This window comes from Oryzias latipes, chromosome 4 (genome assembly GCF_002234675.1).
Source record: "Oryzias latipes chromosome 4, ASM223467v1".
NCBI classification, from domain to species: Eukaryota; Metazoa; Chordata; class Actinopteri; order Beloniformes; family Adrianichthyidae; genus Oryzias; species Oryzias latipes.
Genome location: NC_019862.2, coordinates 17,127,682 through 17,148,009, shown reverse-complemented (window position 1 = coordinate 17,148,009; position 20,328 = coordinate 17,127,682). Strand labels below are relative to the sequence as shown.

The window sequence follows — 20,328 nt, the reverse complement described above, 5'->3', positions numbered from 1 at the left end:
TCAAAGATGGGTGGGGCTATTATACTGGAGCCGCAGCTGACCATGTTATGGCCGATTTAGCATTGTGTTATTTATAAGTAATGTAAATAATGTTTTGTATTCAATATCATATTGTGAGACACCTAGTCAATTCCACCTTAAAATGAAACACATTTGGAAGAAAATCCCAAAATGTGCTCTTTATGTAATTTTTGCATACAAAATATTAATAAAAACAGCTGTTTTCTGGTCAATCTCCGTGCATCACTGATTAATTGATTCATTTTTAGACATTTATTCTCATTTGGGAGTTTAGCTTGTGTGTGCTCTCTGCATTGCGGAATAATGTAGTTCGGCATCACGAACACCCGGAGGCGCCAACGTGCAAATTCCAAACCGGAACTTGTGCCCACGTGCTGCTCTGCTGCGGGCGGAAGAAAGTTTGTTTTGAAGCCGCCATTCGTTTCAGCAACGTGACGCCCGTCTTGAACGTGATGTACATGAGTTTCATCAGAAGACACAAAAAATGTCAGCATTAAAAAGTCAAGCCGAGAGTAGTTCTCTGGAAGAAGAGCAGAAAAGGATACAAAACAAAATATCTCTGTCTAAGTAAGTGGTCGGAGTAAAAAGTCGCGTGCAGACTGGAGATGTTTTCGCTAGAAGGGTTTACTAATTTTGCAGTCTTTAAATTATGCTTATTTGAATAGTTTTTTGCTCCGTAAAGTAAACGTAAGCGTTTTTAGCTGAAATTTTTAAAACATCACCATCCTCCGTTTTTCTAAATCGATCTCACGAAGAATTTTTAAACGGTAATGGAATTTGATTAAAGAAAGAAAATACTTTTTCTTAAGTTTTCCATTCATATCATGATTGGAAACACAAAACTCTTTAACTACACGAAATGCTTTGCGTAAGTTAACGTTGTTTTATAAGGAAATGCAGATATATTTGGGCATTTTAACCAGAAAAACTCCTTTGACACATTATACCACCATAGCAAAGTATAAAATATTCTATGATGGTTTGCAGTTGTGGAGTGTGTGGATCAGAGAAAGCCAAGTACAGATGTCCGGCCTGCCTCACACATTCTTGCAGGTAAGTCATTTGTAGCCATTCAGGGGTTTTATATCCATAGATAGAATAATGACATTACACCATTAAGGGTGTGATGTAATAACTTCATCCAGGTTATGGTTTTATGAGATTTTGTTTTTTATTTCAAGCTCAATTAAAAGATAACCCCATGACTTCCAGGTTGAAAAACTTAAAAAAAATGCAATCAGAGCTAATTTAGTTTTGAAATTAACCACTTCGTGGCTTTTCCTCTATTAGGTCAGTGCAACATTACTCCAATGTAGAATTGTCCAAATGCAAATACATCAAAATAACTAAGTACACATACCCTGTGCCTGGTTACAAATGTAGGGATCTCTCTTGGTCTTCCTTTGGTCGAATCAGAATCCCTCCCCTACACCCATGGCTTCTCCCTACCCCTCCAATTAAAATGCGGCATTTGGAGGGGTAGGGTTGTCCGAAATAGTTTTTTTTTTTTTAACCTCAAAAAATGAGCCCCTCTACCGCGGGGGTGTTACGCATTGCGCTGTTCTTCGCGTGGGTGTGGTCTGACGCGCAGAAATTTACATTTAAATGTAAGTAACAACCTTTGTTTTAGCATGGGCTTTTTAAAAGTATAAAACCGATGTTATGTATTTCCGATCGCTAGCTGCTCCGCGCTAACGTAGCTGACCGGCGACTATTGATGGCGTCATTGAGTAGGGGTAACGTCCCAATTGCAAGGCTATGTCTGAGTTCCTTCACTATTACCAACATAGTGCACTGTATAGTGCGGTGGCCATTTTGTAGTGCTGTCCCAATCTACAGTTCCAAAATCAAGTGTGCTAGAAAGTTCCCAGAAGTCTCTGCGAAAAACCAGTGTGCATCGATGCTCACTAGATTGACGAATATAGACCACAATGCATTGCGTTTGAACAATCTTTGCAAAATAATGGTATTTAAATGCATTTTTTATAAACCATCAACTTTTTCATCTTCAGAACTCGATAGTTGTTGCAAAACACTCATATTGTTTAGATATATTATGGGATATGTCTGAATTCCCACCTTACTCCATATCTACTAAAAAACTATATTGTTCGGGACTATGTAGTGGCCTGGATTTTGAAAGCTATTTGGAAAACCATGCTCACTACTTTTTTCTTTTTTTAAACAGCGAATAAGACATCATCGATTTCGGGAAGGGAAAATCTCATTGATATTAGCGTTTTGCGACCATTTTTGAATCCAATTGTTCAAACGCAATGCATTGTGGTCTATATTCGCCAATCTAGTGAGCATCGATGCACACTGGTTTTTCGCAGAGACTTCTGGGAAATGTCTAGTGCACTGGATTTTGGAATTGTAGATTCGGATAGCACTACAAAATGGCGAACGCACCATATAGTGCAGTAAGTATTGAAGAAGGTGAAGGGATTTGGACACAGCCTATCGTTCCATAACTTCGTTTGGAGAGATGCACACATGGAGTGATATTCTCTTGTTTCTTTCTGTCTGTCTTGTTAGTAATTCAGGATGTTTTTTTTTTTTTCAACGAAAAACGTTTGATATTTTTATGTGCTGTGATGAGGGCAAAGCTAGCTAGTTCTTTTTTTAGATGAGACAGGAATTGGCAGTTTTGAGGTTTAGACAACTGTTGACTCTGTTTTGAGATTCGGTTTACATATGTGGCATGAAAAAATTAAATAACAGCTAATACTAAACCCTTTTTCATTTGTTTTTTACCATGAGATTTTGGTTTTACTCAAGACAAATATCCTCTAAAACCTAGACCAGTAAGGATTTTAGCCTTAAATTCTGTTATAAAAGTTTAATCTAATTTATTTTTGTGAGTAGCACATTTTATTTTGGTAGTTTTTACATCATTTCGGAATGGCACAGTATAAAAACGTCCTCAAAGCTGAAGGGTTAAACATTTTTTTGGGTTGGAATTATGTAACTCATAATTTTGTTTCTGTTTTTACTGCCTGGAGTTTATTTTGACTGGTAGCCAGTAGCAACGTGCCACTGTTGTTTTTTTTATATCTTTTATATATATATATATTCTACAAATCGTTTGGGGGGCAAGCTGTAGTGTTATGCAACCTGAAACAACTCAGGATTGTCTTCAAGGTCATGCCAGCAACTTTCATTCCACCTTTTTTTTTTGTTATTTAAAGAGCTGTTGAATAACCCTGAAATTCTTTCATTGTCATCTGCTGTTCTGGGCGTCGTTCATCAGGCCTTTTGCATATTTTGTCAGGATATAGTCCTGGTCTGACCCAGGCCAAAATGCCTGTCTGTCAGCAAATGTCTGAACATGCATGTTTGTGCTGGGATTAAATCCCCACATTTGTTTGGTTTTTAAATTCTGCAGCTTTTTTTCTTTTCTGCTGCACGCACTCTGAGCAAAGTGAAATAAGCTTGGGGGTGGGGGGGATTTTTATTTCTATATTGAAAACATTGACTGACATGTTTGTGTGCATCTTTTTCCAGCTTGCTGTGTGTGAAGAAGCACAAAGATGACTCGGGATGCAGTGGAGTCAGAAATAAAACGGCGTTTGTGGCTTTATCCCACTTTGATGAAATGGCTCTTCTCAGTGGTGAGCATCTCTTCATTAAATGTTCTCATTTTTGCATTTTGGAATGACCTTCAAATGTTCTCACTAAAACGTTGTAATGATTTCTTTGGGGCTGTATCCGAATACTCAGACATTTGCGATCTTTTCATGTAAATAAGAGTACAAATATTTGTGACGTTCGAGATTGCTGATTAACGACCTTCTAATTAATGGAGTTGTGTAAAAATGCACTTCAGGCAATGTAATTTTAGCTCTAAAATAGAAATACTGTTGGATTTTAAGTAAATAAACTAAACAAACCGAATGCAGATATGAGTAGATCTTTAAAGTAAAGTGTCGGTGAAGCTTCTCGTTTTCAAAGTAAAGCTATTGAGTGTTTTTTGTAGATAAAAAAAGAGACTGAAGTTCCGTTTCCTGAAATAAATTCTGAAAAAAAGCAAATTTGTTTAAAAAATACATTTAAACTGGATTTAAACAAAAAAGTAGAATAGAAAATTAAAATGAAAAAGTATGATGAATTTGAATGTAGGATTACAGAAATCTTGTGATCAAATTTGTAAAACATGGAAACACTGTTGTCAGTTTAGATTCAAGGACTGTTAGTGTTTTCTAGCTTTTACGGTCATTTTTATTTAGGTGGTGCTGTCTCTTCATTTACTATTTTCTTGTCATCTATCTACCACAACTGATGGGAAAACTGGAGAATATTTTCAGTTTCTGTTGTAAAATTGAACAAAGTAACAGTAAAAAAAAAATCTAGATTTTTTTCTAAAACCTGTTTTGCTTTCTGAACATAGATTCATGTGGAGATAGGTGGACTCCATGCAAAACGTTGAATCATGTAGTAGAATTGACTCTCTGCTTCAAAGAGTCTGAAATGCTGTGCTTGTTATGAATATGATTTTGATATATTAATCCAAACATTTGCAATTTTCAAAAACCTGCAGTCAAAACGTAAGCCGAGGCTTTAAAACTTAAATTACGATGAAATAAGAAAGTGTTGATTGTCATGTTTGACTTTTTAGTGATAACTGTAACCGATCTTTCTGGAAACCTTCACTGGTTCTGTAGATTACAGATTTCTGGAAGACACTGGGAGGTTTTCTGATGGAGCCAGCAGAGACAGTCTGGTGAGAGTTCCTCGGACAACTTTAAAGGTAAGCCTGTAACTTCTAGATTTGGTGCCTCTTGTGGAGTTATGGCATGACAACATGGTTAGGTAACCCTCAAGAATCTGTTTGAAACTGAACGGGAAAGATTTTTACTTAAATACTTTTACAAAATTGACGTTTCAAGCTGCATGAAACTAAACAAATTCACATATTTGAAGCCTGTTAGTTTGAGATAAATCCAACTTTGTTTTTCATTTTATTACTATTTTTAAAAAGTGAGTTAAAGTCCTTCCATCATCTTTGAAACTATTTTGAAAGTGTTTTCAGTGGACTTTTAATCATGATTATGCCGTTTTTAGGCAAAATAAAAAAGGCTTTGTTATTTTCTAGGACATAGTTTCTGCAGAGTAGTTAGAATTTAACAACTACAAGCTTTTCCAACAGCAGTCTTGTCATCTGCTCTTAATTCGCCATTATTTGAGGAAGGAAATACTTCATTTTAGTCTTAATTTTCTTTATGTATGTCCTCCATCATGAGCAAAAATGCTAAAACAAAATGATTAAAACCAATGAGGAAAACAACTAAACACGATTTTAGTTGGAGTGGGTCTTTGAGAAGAGCCTGGGCAGTTGTCACCCTGACCACATGGGCACCACCCCTTTTCTGACTGCTTGCACTCGACGTGAGCAATTCGCTCTCAGGCAGGCCTTCTTGGCAACTCATCCAGGGTGTACCCCACCTTCACCCAGCAGCGGCCAGGATAGGCTCCAGCAACCCCCATGACCCCAACTGGGATAAAGTGGATTTAAAAGATGGATGGAGTTAAGAAGACCACTTTTGAATACCAAATAAGTGTAAATGGAAAACACTGGAACATATTAAACCTAGAACTTGCATAATAACTATCAGTTACTTTGCAAAGTTTTCTACTCTTGAGCTTTGGAAATGCAAACCTAAATACAGTCATTTCAATTCTAATTCTTCAGAATGCATTCTTTTTTATTGTGTAAATTTGTCTAATTTTCTAGAAGAGGGACCTGCTGTTTTTCCAACACTAACTCAAATGGGACGCATGGATGTTTTTTATCTGCATGTGTGTATGTGTTGGTGTGTGTGTGTGTGTGGGGGGGGGGGGGATATTACTTTTTTGCAACGCTCAAAAATCAATCCAAACTTAACGAGTTTCATTTGCAGGGACAAAATAAATGCCGGGCACATGAAGATTGGGAATTCTTTCCTCCAGGACTCTGCAAGTGCAATAACTTGTTATTAGCCCAGAACACTTCCAACCTTTAATAAATCTCTTAAACCGCCTTTCATTTGCCAGTATGTAGTTATGAAACGACCAAAGAGGGAAATTCTTGTCCCTTCGAATAAGATGAGGGCAGTTAGGAGACATTGAATCCATCTCTGGTTTAATTGTTAATGAAACTTACACAACCAGATTTATTGATGTAGCCCAGATGTTTGATGTTTTACGCATTGCCTCTTGGAGCAGATAAAAACCCACGTCGACTTTTCCAGCCGGCTGAGTTATCAGCCAGTCTGTGGTCTCGGCAAATCCACTCAGGGCCGTGAACTCTTCCTCACATCCCGTTTCAATCGGACCTTTGCTTTGTTTGAAGTCTGCTGCTGTGAAGTGTTTGTTTTACTTCAGGAGCTCTTCGGGTTTGCCTATTTTAGAAGAAGTTCTGCATTATGCTCTACATCCTGGGTAAGGATCTGATTATCATCCACTTTTGTAACACTGGTGTCATCAGTTACGCGGTCATCATAGGGCTATACAGAAAAAAAAAACCATGCCAGACCCATGAAAGCTTGCAGTCCCCCCCGTGTGCAGCAGGGGGTGTGCAACAGAAATTCCTCTTGTTTCCAAGTTTTGCTGAAGCAACAGAACTTATGCATTTCTTAAAAGTATATTTTTGTCCCCCATTGGTTGATCTTCTTTTCTCAGATCTTTGATTTGGTTTGTTTTATGTCAGAATGGACTACATAGCAGCTTTCTTTTTTTCCATGTCTGTTTTTAAATGGCTGAGATGTAATTTCATGTACAGCAATAGGCTATAACGGGTTATGCTCTCTGTTCAGTTTATGCCAGTCGGAATGTTCACATGCTTTTCCTCCAATGTGGAGTGTACGACTCAGAGTCTACCTTCATTTTATAACACAGTCAAACAGAGTTCTTCAGATGTTCCTTTTATTAATTAAAAAAAAAATCGTTTTTTTTCTTCGTTTTTAGTTATTTACCAAATACTTTTCCTTTTAGAGTTTGACCAAAGCTGTGTTGGATTTTTCTTTTGTTTTTTTCAGTTAAAGTTACTGGCTTCTCAAGCCAGAAAGATGAACATCACTCTAAGGTTTCTTCCTCTCACCTTCACTAAGAGAAGAGAAAACTCCACTGTCTTCAATCCAAGGTAAGAAAGCTCCAACTGGAACAATGACTTTCTGTCTTTCTGCAGTTCTCTACTTAAAATGAGAAAAAATGTATATCAAAGCAGAAAAGCTGTTTAAGGAGACACACTTTTGGTGTTCTGCTTCCTTAAGTTGCTAATCCAATTTAAGCAGAATTTTGTTGCAACAAAACTAAACACTTAAGTGCTTTTTTAACTTAACTTTTACTTTTTTAAATATGTTATTTAAAACTTACTGTATTATAAAATCATCATAAACTTCAGATTTATCTCTATCAAAAAGGTAAAACATCAACCTAAGATGAAGACAATAATGCAGTACATAAAATGATACTGACCTGTTCCATTACTGGTTTAACACTGCAAATATTCATGTTTTTAATGTGTTCTGGGATCTGCATTTAACATAAACACTGTTCTTTATGGCGAATATTGTACCCAGCTTTATTTGCAGTTTTGCCACAGGATGGCACTCTTGTTGAGCTCCTTCAACAGCCTTCTTCCCTTTTTTAAACCTCTTCATATGTAAAACCATTGAGCGAACTCCTCTTTTCTCCTTTTTATGCTACTACATGGTATCATATCTCACAGTGTGTTGTGTTTTTGTATCAAAAGAATCAAAAGAAAGATTGAAATTGAACTCTTTTGAGAGTTACTTTTACTATATCATCACATGGAGAAATTCATTTTCTGTTTGTTGTGGACATTACCAGTGCGTGCATAGTAATCTGACATGCAATGTATGATCAACATGTGGTAGAAACATGTTATATATTTGTTTTTACCAAAAGATCCAGAAAAGGTAGGACTGTTAATCCAAGAATAACAACTATTCCTGGAAAACTAAAGTATTTTGAGTTATTTTTCTTACATAGACCATTTCACCACACTCCAGTGAAGGTCTTGACACCGTTGGTGGCATTTCTGTATCTCAGAGGAACCTTCAGCCACTCGTTTTCCAGTGTCTGAGCCACTCTAGTCCCACAGATGAAGAACAGCAGGACGGGATGGTTTTTGATCTTCATATTAACATTTTACGAGTCTGAAATTCCCAGAGACAATCAGGAGTGCCGCTAAAATAAAGCTTTGTCAGTCGCTCCAGCTGGTGTTACCACCCTGTTTTCCATCCTACGTCTGTTGCTGTCACGTCTGCGTGTGGTGATGTTCAGGTGTTGGGGGAAGGAGGCTTATTTGAGGAAAATGGCTTCATGTCATGTTCTAGTGACAGATTCCCAGATCCAACTACAGCTTGATTGTTGCACATAGTAAAACCTTTATGGTATTAATTGATTTAGCCAACAAACTAAACAGTAGTCTATGTATTTAGATTTACATGCTTTACATTTTTTTTTCTGACTGACAAACAAGCTAGGAATAGTTTGGGGGGGGGGGGGATGGGCTTCAAAATCTACAAGTACATAATATAGAAAGCAGATGTGGGAACTGGTGTGACTTTAGCTGGTTAGCAACCTCTTCAAGCTTTGCATCTGCTCTGCCAAAGAGGGATAATTACTGGCAGACGGCTGACTGGGGGGCTTTCATGCACCCACATTTCTCTCTTGTGTTTATTGTTGGCATCACAAATAATAATAATAATTTACATGCTTTATATTGCTTTTTCCTTACCAGTCACTAACTTTAAAAGCCCTTAGTAAAAAAGAAATCTCTAAAAGTTAAGAGGCTGCCTCTAACTCGTTCCAGCCTGGGAGGGTATGAGCGTAATTGGTGGCGTTTGGCAGAATATTGGCAGTACTTATGTTGAGGTGGAATTATGTTTTCTTCATCCTCGCTCTGGCGTGACAGGGCATTTTCCTCGGCTCGAGAAGGCTGGGCGACACGTTGCAGAAGCAGTTATCCTGGATAATGACTGAGCATATTTCAGTCATTATTTGTGATCATTTGTTACATGAGCCGCTGTGGTTTTTTTGCTCATATTTTATTCCATATATTGGGGATTAACCTCAATTAACCCCAGCTTTCTGGGTTAGCAGGAAACTAATTTGGTTTCCAAATTTTGACAACAGGCTTTAGAGTGAAGTAATGCTAGTTACTTGTAGAAAAAGTATCATTTTTACTTCAAAAAGCATTGTAAAGAAGCTTTGACTGTCAGTTGGTAGAAAATCTCTACATGCGTTGAGACAATTAACTTTTAAGAATTAATATAAGATGTTCGAATGTCCAGCAGACAAAATTACAATTCCAGTTACATTCCAAAAATACAATCCTAGTAATTCATGGTCCACATAATGGAGGAGGAATTTTTAATTCCACCATTGATGGTCAAAAAGTTCTGTTTGTACACACAAACTTAGAATTTTGTACACATTTTTGTAACTTAGAAGTTTGTACACACAAACTTAGAATCTTAGATTTGTAAACACAAATCTAAGATTACAGATAAAAACAAATGGACAAGACTTAACAACTGCCCCCCCTAGGAAGGAAAAAAGGGCAAAGTCTTAACATCTTAATTACAGTGTTCTCTCGCTGTACCTGGGTTGACCTTTTACGGTCTCACTGGTTCACAGATTTTTTTCAGCACAACTTCGCATACTTTTTTTTTCTATAAACAGCACACTACTTTCTGCATTCTGATTGGCTGTTGATATTGTCTGTCTCTTCCATTACATTACATAAATCTGCATCACGATCTGATCTTCATTTTCATTCTGTAATACTGGCCTTATTTTTATGACGGCTCGAACTTTGAAAGTTTTAAAGAAAAGTGTGAAAATATCGATGTCTGCCTGAGAAAGTGTATAAAGTGTGTCATGAGAAGTTTAGCAAGCCTTAAACATCTGCGATCCTTCTTCATGGAAGTCACTAATCACAGGTTATTTATTAAATGTACCCCCCTCGATAAACATGGAACACTGTATATATGAAATCCCATATGGGTCAGTTCTTCTTTTTAATTTCAAACTCAAAATGAAAACAAACACAAGAGTTATATAGACCGATAAAACAAAACGATGGGGTTGAAAAGGAGGCTTTCCTGCTGAGTTTTATAAAGAATTCTGGGAACAGCTGGCACCAACGTTTTATGAAACGGTCACATCTATCAATGAAAGCCAATCAATGCCACCTAACATGAACTCAGCCAACATAATTCTTCTTCTAAAACCAGACAAAGATCCCAATAGTCCTTCAAGCTACCGCCCTATTTCTCTAATCAATGCAGACGTAAAAATTATCTGCAAAGCACTAGCACAGAGAATAGAAAAAATCACTCCTCACATAATTGACTTCGACCAAACTGGATTTATCAAAGGCAGACACTCGGATGACAATCTCCGAAGACTTGTTAATATAATAGATTTTGCCACCATTAACAACCAGGAAATGTCCATACTATCACTGGATGCTGAAAAAGCTTTTGACAGAGTAAACTGGAAGTTCCTTATTGCCGCCCTCCATAAGTTTGGTTTTGGAGAAGCATTCATCAAATGGATCAAAATATTATATCACAACCCCAATGCATCAGTTAGAACTAATAAACAGACTTCAAACAGGTTTTTTCTCGGAAGAGGAACCAGACAGGGCTGCCCACTCTCTCCTTCTCTTTTTGCTATATTCATTGAGCCTTTAGCTGCAGCAATAAGACAGAATGAAAGCATTAAAGGAATCAAAACTAAACACAGCCATCATAAAATTAGTCTCTATGCAGATGACATATTACTGTTTTTAAGTAATTTACATTCTGTAAATGAAACGGCAACAATCATTAATGAATTCTCCTCTATATCAGACTATTCCATTAATTGGAATAAGTCTGTTTTATTACCACTGAACAATAATGCGGAGCAAAGACTCACAATACCAGTTAAATCAGGAAATATCAAATATCTAGGTATCAATTTTTCCCCCAAACTATCAGAACTGGTGCAGCTAAACTACACCCCATTACTGAAAAACATACAGGACGATCTAACACGCTGGACCAACCTGCCTCTGTCCCTTATGGGCAAGGTAGCCACGGTAAAAATGAAAATCTTACCCAAAGTTAATTATCTCTTTTCAATGATTCCCACACAACCGCCACTAAAATGGTTCAAAACATTAGACTCATCCATATCAAGCTTTTTATGGAACAATAAACCTGCAAGAATTAGTCTAAAAACTTTAAAATCTGCAAAAAGCTGTGGAGGATTAGAATTACCTAATTTCCACAAATACTTTCTTGCAAATAGATTACAATACATCTTAAAATGGTTAAAAAATAATCCAGAAACCAACTCATGGTTAGACTTGGAACAGGCGTTATGTGGAAAGATCAACCTGTCAGATCTTCCATTTATTAGCCAAACAGTTAAAAAACAGGATTGTTTCAAAACTATTAATATAAACGCCACTTTAACAGCCTGGTGGGAATTTCTCAAAATATCAAAATCATCAATTCAACCGTGCAAAATGACACCCATCTGGAACAACCCAGACATCCTCATAAACAAAAAAATTATCCACTTCCCAGCTTGGCAAGCAGGGGGCATAAAACAACTAGAGCACGTAATTATTGATAGAAGATTCATAACTCCCCAGGAACTTCAAGACAAACATGGAATAAATAACTTCTTGGAATATCAGCAACTTAAATCAAGTATTACTAAAAAATTTAAATACAGAGACAACGATTTAAAGCTACCAGATGTAGTTACCACTCTGATCAATTTCTCAATGAATAAAACTCTCTCCAAAATATACAAACTTTTATGTAATTTAGATAATAACATCTCACTTCCGACAACAAAATGGGATGCGGATTTGAGCATCAGCACAGATGAAAGCTTTTGGTCAGAACTTTGTCTAAACACCTTTAAACTGACAAAAAGTCCAAATCTGCAGCTAATCCATTTTAAAACCCTTCACAGAATTTACTACACTGGACAGAGGATGTTCAAGATGGGTCTCAGCAACTCAGACATTTGTCAGCACTGTGACAGTAATCTACCCGACAATTACATGCATGCACTGTGGTTCTGCACGCCTGTCCAGGCTCTCTGGCAGCAGGTATGTGCCGATTTATCAGTCTGGCTTAAGGTTTCAATCACAGCTTCACCGTCACTTTGTGTGCTTGGTGACATGAGTGCCATCGATGTAGAAGGAGGATTAGGCTATATCATTTTCATAACTCTTTGCATTGCTAAAAAAACTATTTTAACAAATTGGAAAAGCAAGAAAAATATAAATATAAGTCAACACAGAAATCTGCTGCTTGATCAGATCAGCTTGGAAAAAATGTCAGCCCAAAGTTCAAGTAACTTTGAAAGAATTCGGTCTCTCTGGTCTCCCATAGCTGACTCCATGACTTAGGGGATGGGGGGGCCTGGTCGTCGCTGCTCCTTGCCCTTCTGCCGTGGGCTGGGGTGGGGGCCGGGGCCTCCGGTGCCTGGCGGGGGGTGGTGGGGGCTCCGCTGGTCGGGGGGTCGGGTCCGGCGCCGGGGTGGGGCGGGCTGGGGCGCTGCGTGGTCCTCTGGGCTTGGGTGTGGGGGTGCGTGGTGGGGGGGGGGGTGGTGTTCTGGCTTGGCTTGGGGGGGTGGTCCCTTTGCCTGTGCTGGGGGGGGTTGGCGGGGGGCGCTGCTCGGGGGGGGGGGGGCCCAGCGGCACTGGATGGGCTTCCCATCTACGCCTGGGGCTGGGATCAGCCCTTCCCTGGCTCTGGGGCGGGACGGGACAACCCTCTTGGGGCCCCCGGGCGCTCTGGGTGTCATCCGCTTCGGCTGCGGGGTCTGGGGTGGGGTGGGGTGGGGGGTCTTGTCGGCCCTGTCCTGTGGGGGGGCATTCTGGGGGAGGGGGGGGGCCACTATTGGTACGGGGCAGGGGGGGTTGACGGGTCGGGGTCTCCGCTGAGGCCATCGGCGGTTTCCCCGGCCGGTTGGCTGCCTCGGTCCCGTCGAGGCCTGACCAGAGCTCTTCTAGGGCCGGCGTTTGGGGGCGGGGGCCTGGGCTTGCTCCGGGGGGGGCCGGCGCTTTCTGGCTCCTCTCCCTCTGTGTGGGGTGGGTGGTGCTGGGCCTGGGGTGTCGGCGCCTCCGGGGGTGGGGCCCCTGGGCTGGGTGGGCCTGGCCCCCTTGCTGGGGGGGGGGGCGGGGGACAGCTGTTTGACCACCGGGGGACAGTCTACCAGCTGTCCCCAACTTACCCCCTTCCTCATATAACCTCATAATAGGGTGAGGGGGTGGGGGGATTAGCCTGCGATGAGCCTTGGGGGGGGGGGGGTTACTAGGCAGTGGCCCCCCCTCCTATGGTTGCCGTATGGAGTGGGCCCCCCCTCTTTCGGTTTTATTTGCACCTTAGACATGTAGGGCCCTTGGTAGGGGGGGTGCTTGGACATCACTGCCAGCAAGCAGCAGATGTCCTCCTAGCACCCTACCCGCCAATTTTAACCGCACCTTAGACATTTAGGGCCCCTTGGTGGGGAGGGTGAGGGGACATCACTGTGAGTAATCAGGAGATGTCCCCTTAGTGCCCTACCCGCCAATTTTAACTGCACCCCCCTTAGTACACACACCCCTCCCCCCTCAATATATACATCCCAACATAAACACACACACATGCACACACACACCCTCTTAAACACACATATACGCACACACATTTTGCAAGGAAGGTGGGACCTAGGACCATCTGTCCCCTGCCTCTTCCCTGGTGGGGGGTACGGGCCCCTTTGGAGCGGCGGCCGTGTCCCCGGGGTGCCGGCTTCCTGGGCCCGGCGGTGCTCTCTCCGCGCGGTGGGGGGGTTCACATTACATCTGAGCCGGGGGTGTTGGTGTCCCTGGGGGGTGGGTTCTGGTCCTTGCTCCTGAGCGCTGGGCCCCGCCTAACTTCCAACTGTGGCCGAGCCTGGTCGGGCCATATTTACAACACCCCTTGTGGGCCCTCTTTTTTCCCCGGGGTTCCCCCCTCCTGGGCGGGGGCGGCGGGCCCCTGCCTTGCTCCTCCCTGGACCAACCGTGGGCCGGGCGGATGGCTGCCTGGAGTGCGGGGCGGGTCTCCCTTGGGGGGTCCTGGCTCGTACCTGGGGTTGGGGCGGGGGGATGCCCGGAACTCCTGGGTGGTGGTGGGGTGCTCATCTGGGGCTGTGGGCGTCCCTCTCCGGTGGGGCCCTGCGTTGGGCTCTCCCGGCGCGGCGGGGGGGCTGTTCTCCTGGTTGGGCTGGGGCGGCCCTCTCTTTCCCTCTGTGCCTCCCTGCTCTCTGGCTCTGGGGGGCCTTGCGGCGGTCCTGCTGGCCCTGGCCTGGGTGGCGGGCTTGGTCGCCCGGGCGGCGGTTGTTCCCTGCCGGTTTCCGTGTGGCGTGGGGGGGATTCCGGCTGCCGCTGCTGCTGCGGTGGGGGTCTTGGGGTGGGGATGGCTGGGCGCTCTCCTTCCTTCTTTACACATTCCACCATCCATATTAGAAGAACATGAGCACTCACCTGAGCACGGGTGTTGGCTCACCTTTGCACTGGCGGTTTGCGTGACTGAATGACTGAAATGTTTCACACTAGTTGGTTTTAAGGCATAAGTATGCGTGTGAGCACTATCTGTTTTGTGTACATGTCGACAGATGGACATTTTTGCAACTAGCAGGTGTGTTTGACACTTGGGTGTGTGTGTGGACAGGCTCCGCCCTTTTTGTACTGCATTTGAGCCTTACCATGGTGATTAACAACCAGTAAACTTGTTGCTCTATGCTGCTTCATGGTCTTATCCCCCTTCCCCTCCTACTATCACCCTCCTTCCCCCCCTCTTTCTAACGTCCCTCTCTCTTCTTCCCCTCTTTCCTTTTCCGTCCGGTCCAACACCAAAGATCTTCAAACATGTTTGAAATTAATAAAGTTTGGCCTCAATTACAAAAGGGGTTTATTCAGACATACCTTTGGTTTGTCTGAAGATTAATAACCCCTCTTGTTAAAGTAAAATATGTCCAACACAAGAGGCCCTCAGCTCTCATCTGTTTGCCCAGCTGTTGGACAGGACAAGGTAAAAAAAAAAAAAAAAAAAAAAAAAAAAAAAAAGGAGTGGGTAGAAGAAAAATCTTGTTTGATCCCACTCCTTTTCTCAACACATTATGTTGTGCATTTTTCTATTTAGTTTTTCTCCCTCAAAACATTCACATGACATTCTATAAAGCTCCTATGCAGAAGTGATATTTGCACGTTTGTTTTTATTCATCAATTATAGGCCTGTAAAGTTTCATCAGTGACATCTTGTAGGGTTTTTAGAATATATGTGAACGTTTGCTTTGTTTTAAACCTTCATCCAGCCCGTTCAATAAATCCACACCACAAATTGATAAGCACATTTTCTTTTTTGTAGGAAAAAGGCGCTGCTTTTAAAAAAATCAGTTGATTTCTTAACTCATCACCCCTATTTCTGTCTTTGAACATTTGTTGTATGTTTACTGGAAGTCAGTTATTTCTGGCTTTAAACATATTGAGTGCTGTTTTAAGCTTTCCACCCCTTCTTTTGTACCGTATTTATCGGTTAATGGCGTTGATACGAATACCGTAATTAACGATTCCCTGACCACTAATGATGTTCTTGCATAAACCAGGTATTGTGTTGTTTCCACAAATATGCCGTTCTCTCAGCTCCCTTCCTAGTGTCTTTGTTAGTTACATTTTTTTTAATATAACGTCAAATGGCTATCATGTGATTGGTAAAACTTTTCAAGTGGGTGTAATTAAGAATGTGGTGTTGTGGGGGCTGTAAGGATTGGTGATCTTGGTTTGGATTGTTCCTGCAGAGAGGATAGTTGCCAACACCCCTCCCTGAGGACAGAGAGTGATGTAGCAGGCACATTAAAATGTTACTCATCCGTGATTGTGTTCCTACTGTGAACATTTGAATGAAATGCACATGGACTGGAAGACATAGTAAACCAAAGTTGTAACTTAGGACCTTCATTAGACCAATTAATGCAGTTTTGAAAATGATGAGAAGTAGCAGTGACATTGACCACTGAGTTGCTGAAAAAAGAGCGGTGTATGATTAATGACATAGTGAAAATTCATTAAAATGGAGAGAGTCATTTCTTCTAAGTTTCATGGCACAGTATGAATGCCTCACATGTAGTACAACCTCTACTCAAATTAAACTGAAATTAAGCAATCAGAAGGGGCTTCTGGTGTTTTTTAGATCCCAGCAGACAGTTTTTTGGCTGCCTGTAGCTCTATTACCTCTTTCTAATTTTGTTTCAGGCAAAACTTCTCTTAACCTAAAAAGGAGTAGTTTTATAAGTGTTACAAAGATATTTATAACAGTTCTAGAGGTTAAACTGCTCTCTTCTCTTTATAGTTTTGATATAAATGAACAAGAAACCATAACATACTCTGTGGTTAGAAAAGTTTGCATTTAAATAACTTCTTTTTTTTTGCATGAAAACTCATTCAAATGCAATGCCTTGTGGTCTATATTTGCCAATCTAATGAGCATCTACGCGCTCTGGTTTTTTTCGCAAAGACTTCTGGGAAATTTCTAGGGCATTGGATTTTGGAATTGTAGATTCGGACAGCTCTGCAAAATGGCGTGTAGTGAGTAACAGATGAATTCAGACACAACCAGGGACCTTCATTCTGCACACATTACAGAGAAACACTTTTCTAAAAAGATGGTACTTACGTTATTGATGTCATCAATAAAGTATTTGGACTTTTTTTGAACCAGAAACTGTGACAACAAAGAACCAGAAACTGTGATGACAATGAACACTGGGACAAAATGAAACTTGACATACATTGTGGGGTTTTTTTCCGCCCATAGTCCCTAAAGTATTGTGAAACATAGTGGCATGTAAAATTATTATTATTATTATTGTTATCCTTTGTAGATTTTTGTACAGGTAAACAACAGTAATTACTAGTTGTATTACTTTAATTTGAATTTCTTGACAACCTACTCTGATTCTTGGTTTTTCTTGTTTCTCAGTTAAGAGTCGTGTCTCAGAGAAAAGTAAAGACTGCAGTTTTGGTTTAGCAATGAGTGTGCAAGACGGAACTCGAATAGGTCTAATGAGTCACTTTTGGTCTTCTCTGGTCTCCCCCCCCTAAGGCTTTGGATTAGACCCCCTGTCATCTAATTGTGAATTTATTTTTTGTATGGGAATACAGAGATTTCCAAAACCCTTCTAACCAGAGTCTTATTACCACCCAAGTTTTGGCATAGACATTTAACCAAGAAATAAAAATAGAAATGGGGAAAAGAAGCCACACCACTCTGAGTTTCACGTTTTTACTTTGCCCTCTTTCTCTCATTGGCCTTCATGTGGTCTTTCAAGGAGCTGGTTTGTTCCAAAAGGACTTCTGAGATCAGCAAACGCATGTGGTTCATTCTCTGTGTAGAAGTAGCTTTTGGAACTTTAGCTACTTTCCCACAACAGCTAGTGGTTGCCATTGCTGTTGCTACTCAACATTGCAAGGGTTCACTTAACCCGTAAGAACCCATGAGGACCTCAGTGTAACAGAAAAATACCAGAAATGTGTTTAATGGTCCACTTGGTTTGTGGTATATTCTACATTATGTAATTTTTCACGAAAAATGGGCCTCGGTTCTTGTGGGTTATTGCTGTTTTTTTTCCTCTCACCCTAAAGAAAGTAATGGTTGTCTTTTAAAGTTATGGCACCTGACTGATCTTGTGATGATCAGATGAAGATCTGCTTGGTCATGGTAGCAACGGTAGCATTCTTCAAACAAGGCTTTTATAGAGCAGCTAAATTGGTGTACTTTTCTTTTCTATACTAAATTGTGCATGGTTCATGATATGAAAGAGGCTAACAGTTTTCATTCTCCTCACCCCAACCCCCTTAAATCAATGAATAACATTGGTGCCTGGAAGCCATTCTGTCCCTACTCAAATGATTCAAAGCATCCCTGGACAAGCCCTTCTTCCACTAAAAACACATAGTTTCCATTTGTTGTAATGATTGAATATTGGCATCGCCACAGCTGGAGCCAAGCCTGGACGAACTTGTATGAACAAAGATGCAGATCAGCAAACATTGTTGCAACAAATCTAAAACTGGTTAAACTCAAGCATACTCACTGCTTTCTCTGACTCATGTGAGAAAACTATTGGGGGGGCCTCCGGAAACTGCTGTTTTTTTTTCTTCCTAGCTCCCTGTGTAGAGCAGTAGCTAAACATTTTTGTCCTGAATGCCCTGGACTTCATATGCTTTGATGATCCTTAAAATGATGTTAAGCATGACAAAGCTGATACAAAAATAAAAGTATTTAAATAATTTAAATTGCCGGTACTGAATTGACATTTTTGCTGAACCACCAATTCTCACTGCCTTACAAAAGAGAGCATCTGTTTGTTTGTTTTTCAACCAAGAAGATACTTGTCATAAACTCTATTTGTATTTAGAAAACATTTTTACAGAAGTAAGGGTATCTTAAGAAATCACTTCAAAGAGACCTTTTTCACCAGTTACTCAAAATTTCTTTTTCTATTTCCAACATTGAATCACGGTGGTTTGTTGAGATTTCGCTGCTACTTCAGACAATTGAAGTATCTTTGCATGCACTAAATGGTTCATCTTCATCTGCTACAGTAACAGTTCTTACTGTTTGGACCAAGCCAGACCATTCTCTATACATTGATAAGTTTTTGGCATCTTGCTGTTTTCTAAGAATTTTAACTTTGTCCATTTTCTGTCCTTTGTAAAACTTACATCATAAACTATGGTTAATTTCAGTCAACTCACTTTGTGTTAGGGATATTGACTTAAAAATGTTTCATGAAGCAGTTATGCCTATTTTGCTTAGTTTGTGAGGAAATGTTCATGAGAATTAAAAAAATTGTTTGGTATTGTTTTTTTAGATTGTATTCCATGGATGTTTATTTATAGCTGTTTGCTTGGGGATCGCTTTGTCCAGTTCTGATATACATCGATGGTTGGAAGGCGGCACCATAAGTTGTGGTTTGGGCGCAAGGGAGTGGTGACACAAAATAGGACCTAAAGGAAGTACCATCTTCCTTTTGGTCTGTTTTAGGTCACTATTTGCTGGTCATTTTTCTCTTTCAGGCTTGAGCCTTTAAAATAAAATGTCTTGGTTTAGTGTGGTGAATTGGACACCAGGGAACTTCTCCGTGTGATTGATGTGGTTAATGCTAGAATTTTACACACTCAGCTTTGGCTGTTGGCACTAGGTTTTGGTACACCATACAGACAGTCAGTAATTTTATTTAACTTGCAGTCTTACAGCCTGGTACTAAACGACACATGGACCACCAAGATTTAGCCAGGTGGACTTTGGTTGCAGAATAATAAACATTTAATGCAAAGTTCTGTTTGCTTTTTTTTAGTGTTTATTACTTTTTCATTGGATCCAACAAGCCACAAGCATTTCCCATCTGCAGAGAAAAATGTTTCATTCAGTTCTGAAGAAGTGCTTCAATTTTTTGAGTGGATTAAGAGGTTTTGTTAACAAATGCACTCATTTACACCAGAAGCTACCAGTTAGTTGTGTCTTGGAAAGAGAACGTCTGCATCTCTTTTGTAATCTGAGTTTAACAAGAGCATTTGTTCCTTATTGTGAAGGGAATACCAATTAAGCACCCATGATGTCATCAGACATGTTGGGATAAAATTGTCAGAAGGATCAAAAAAGTTTAAAAGATGAAACTAAAATGGAGTTTTTTTTCTTTCCGTCTAATAAAGAGAGAAAATGTTTCTGTGGCACTTGAAGCTCATGTTTCCTCAGAGCAGCTCAGAGTTCAGTCAGAGGAGGTGAGTCACACAACCACACATTTCTTAATAAAGATATCTGTGAAGTTTTTACATGCTTTTCAATGTTTTTGGATTTTCTCTGTTTCAGGGTGCCGGACAGACACACCTTGAAGCAAATCTTGACAACCTACATCCATCCCACAGAGTCAGACCCTGTGACTCGTCAAAAGTGAGCTTTGTTACTTTTACGTTTATATTTAAAGGATTTGTTGGCTCTTTTCGCACTCAATGTTAAAGCTGTTCAGACTCTGGAATGGGAATGCCTTAGCAGCTTGCTGGGCAGTTCTGGGTTGAGAAACACCCAGGCCAAACCACCCCCCAATGGCACACAGTATGACAGAAATGATAAATGTATTGCATTTAAATGAAAATACATCCTTTTGCACATTTGTTAAATACTCAGCTTACGGTTCACTTTACTGAAGCCAGAAGCAAGAAAACCATATTTTAAATCCAAAAGTAATAACATTAGAAATAAGTAG

The 20,328-nt window shown here is 40.4% G+C and overlaps 1 protein-coding gene across 1 annotated transcript in view; it reads left to right on the top strand.

Moving 5' to 3' along the window:
* The first annotated feature begins 391 nt into the window (after nucleotides 1–391).
* Nucleotides 392–20,328, top strand: part of znhit6 (zinc finger HIT-type containing 6) — a 32,254-nt gene continuing 12,317 nt past the window's right edge. The window contains exons 1-7 of the mRNA XM_004068034.4: nucleotides 392–588; nucleotides 1,009–1,074; nucleotides 3,529–3,635; nucleotides 4,686–4,771; nucleotides 7,038–7,141; nucleotides 19,778–19,846; nucleotides 19,935–20,015. Coding sequence (XP_004068082.1) covers nucleotides 506–588; nucleotides 1,009–1,074; nucleotides 3,529–3,635; nucleotides 4,686–4,771; nucleotides 7,038–7,141; nucleotides 19,778–19,846; nucleotides 19,935–20,015 — 596 coding nt within the window. The 5' untranslated portion in view covers nucleotides 392–505. The remainder of the gene's footprint in view (nucleotides 589–1,008; nucleotides 1,075–3,528; nucleotides 3,636–4,685; nucleotides 4,772–7,037; nucleotides 7,142–19,777; nucleotides 19,847–19,934; nucleotides 20,016–20,328) is intronic.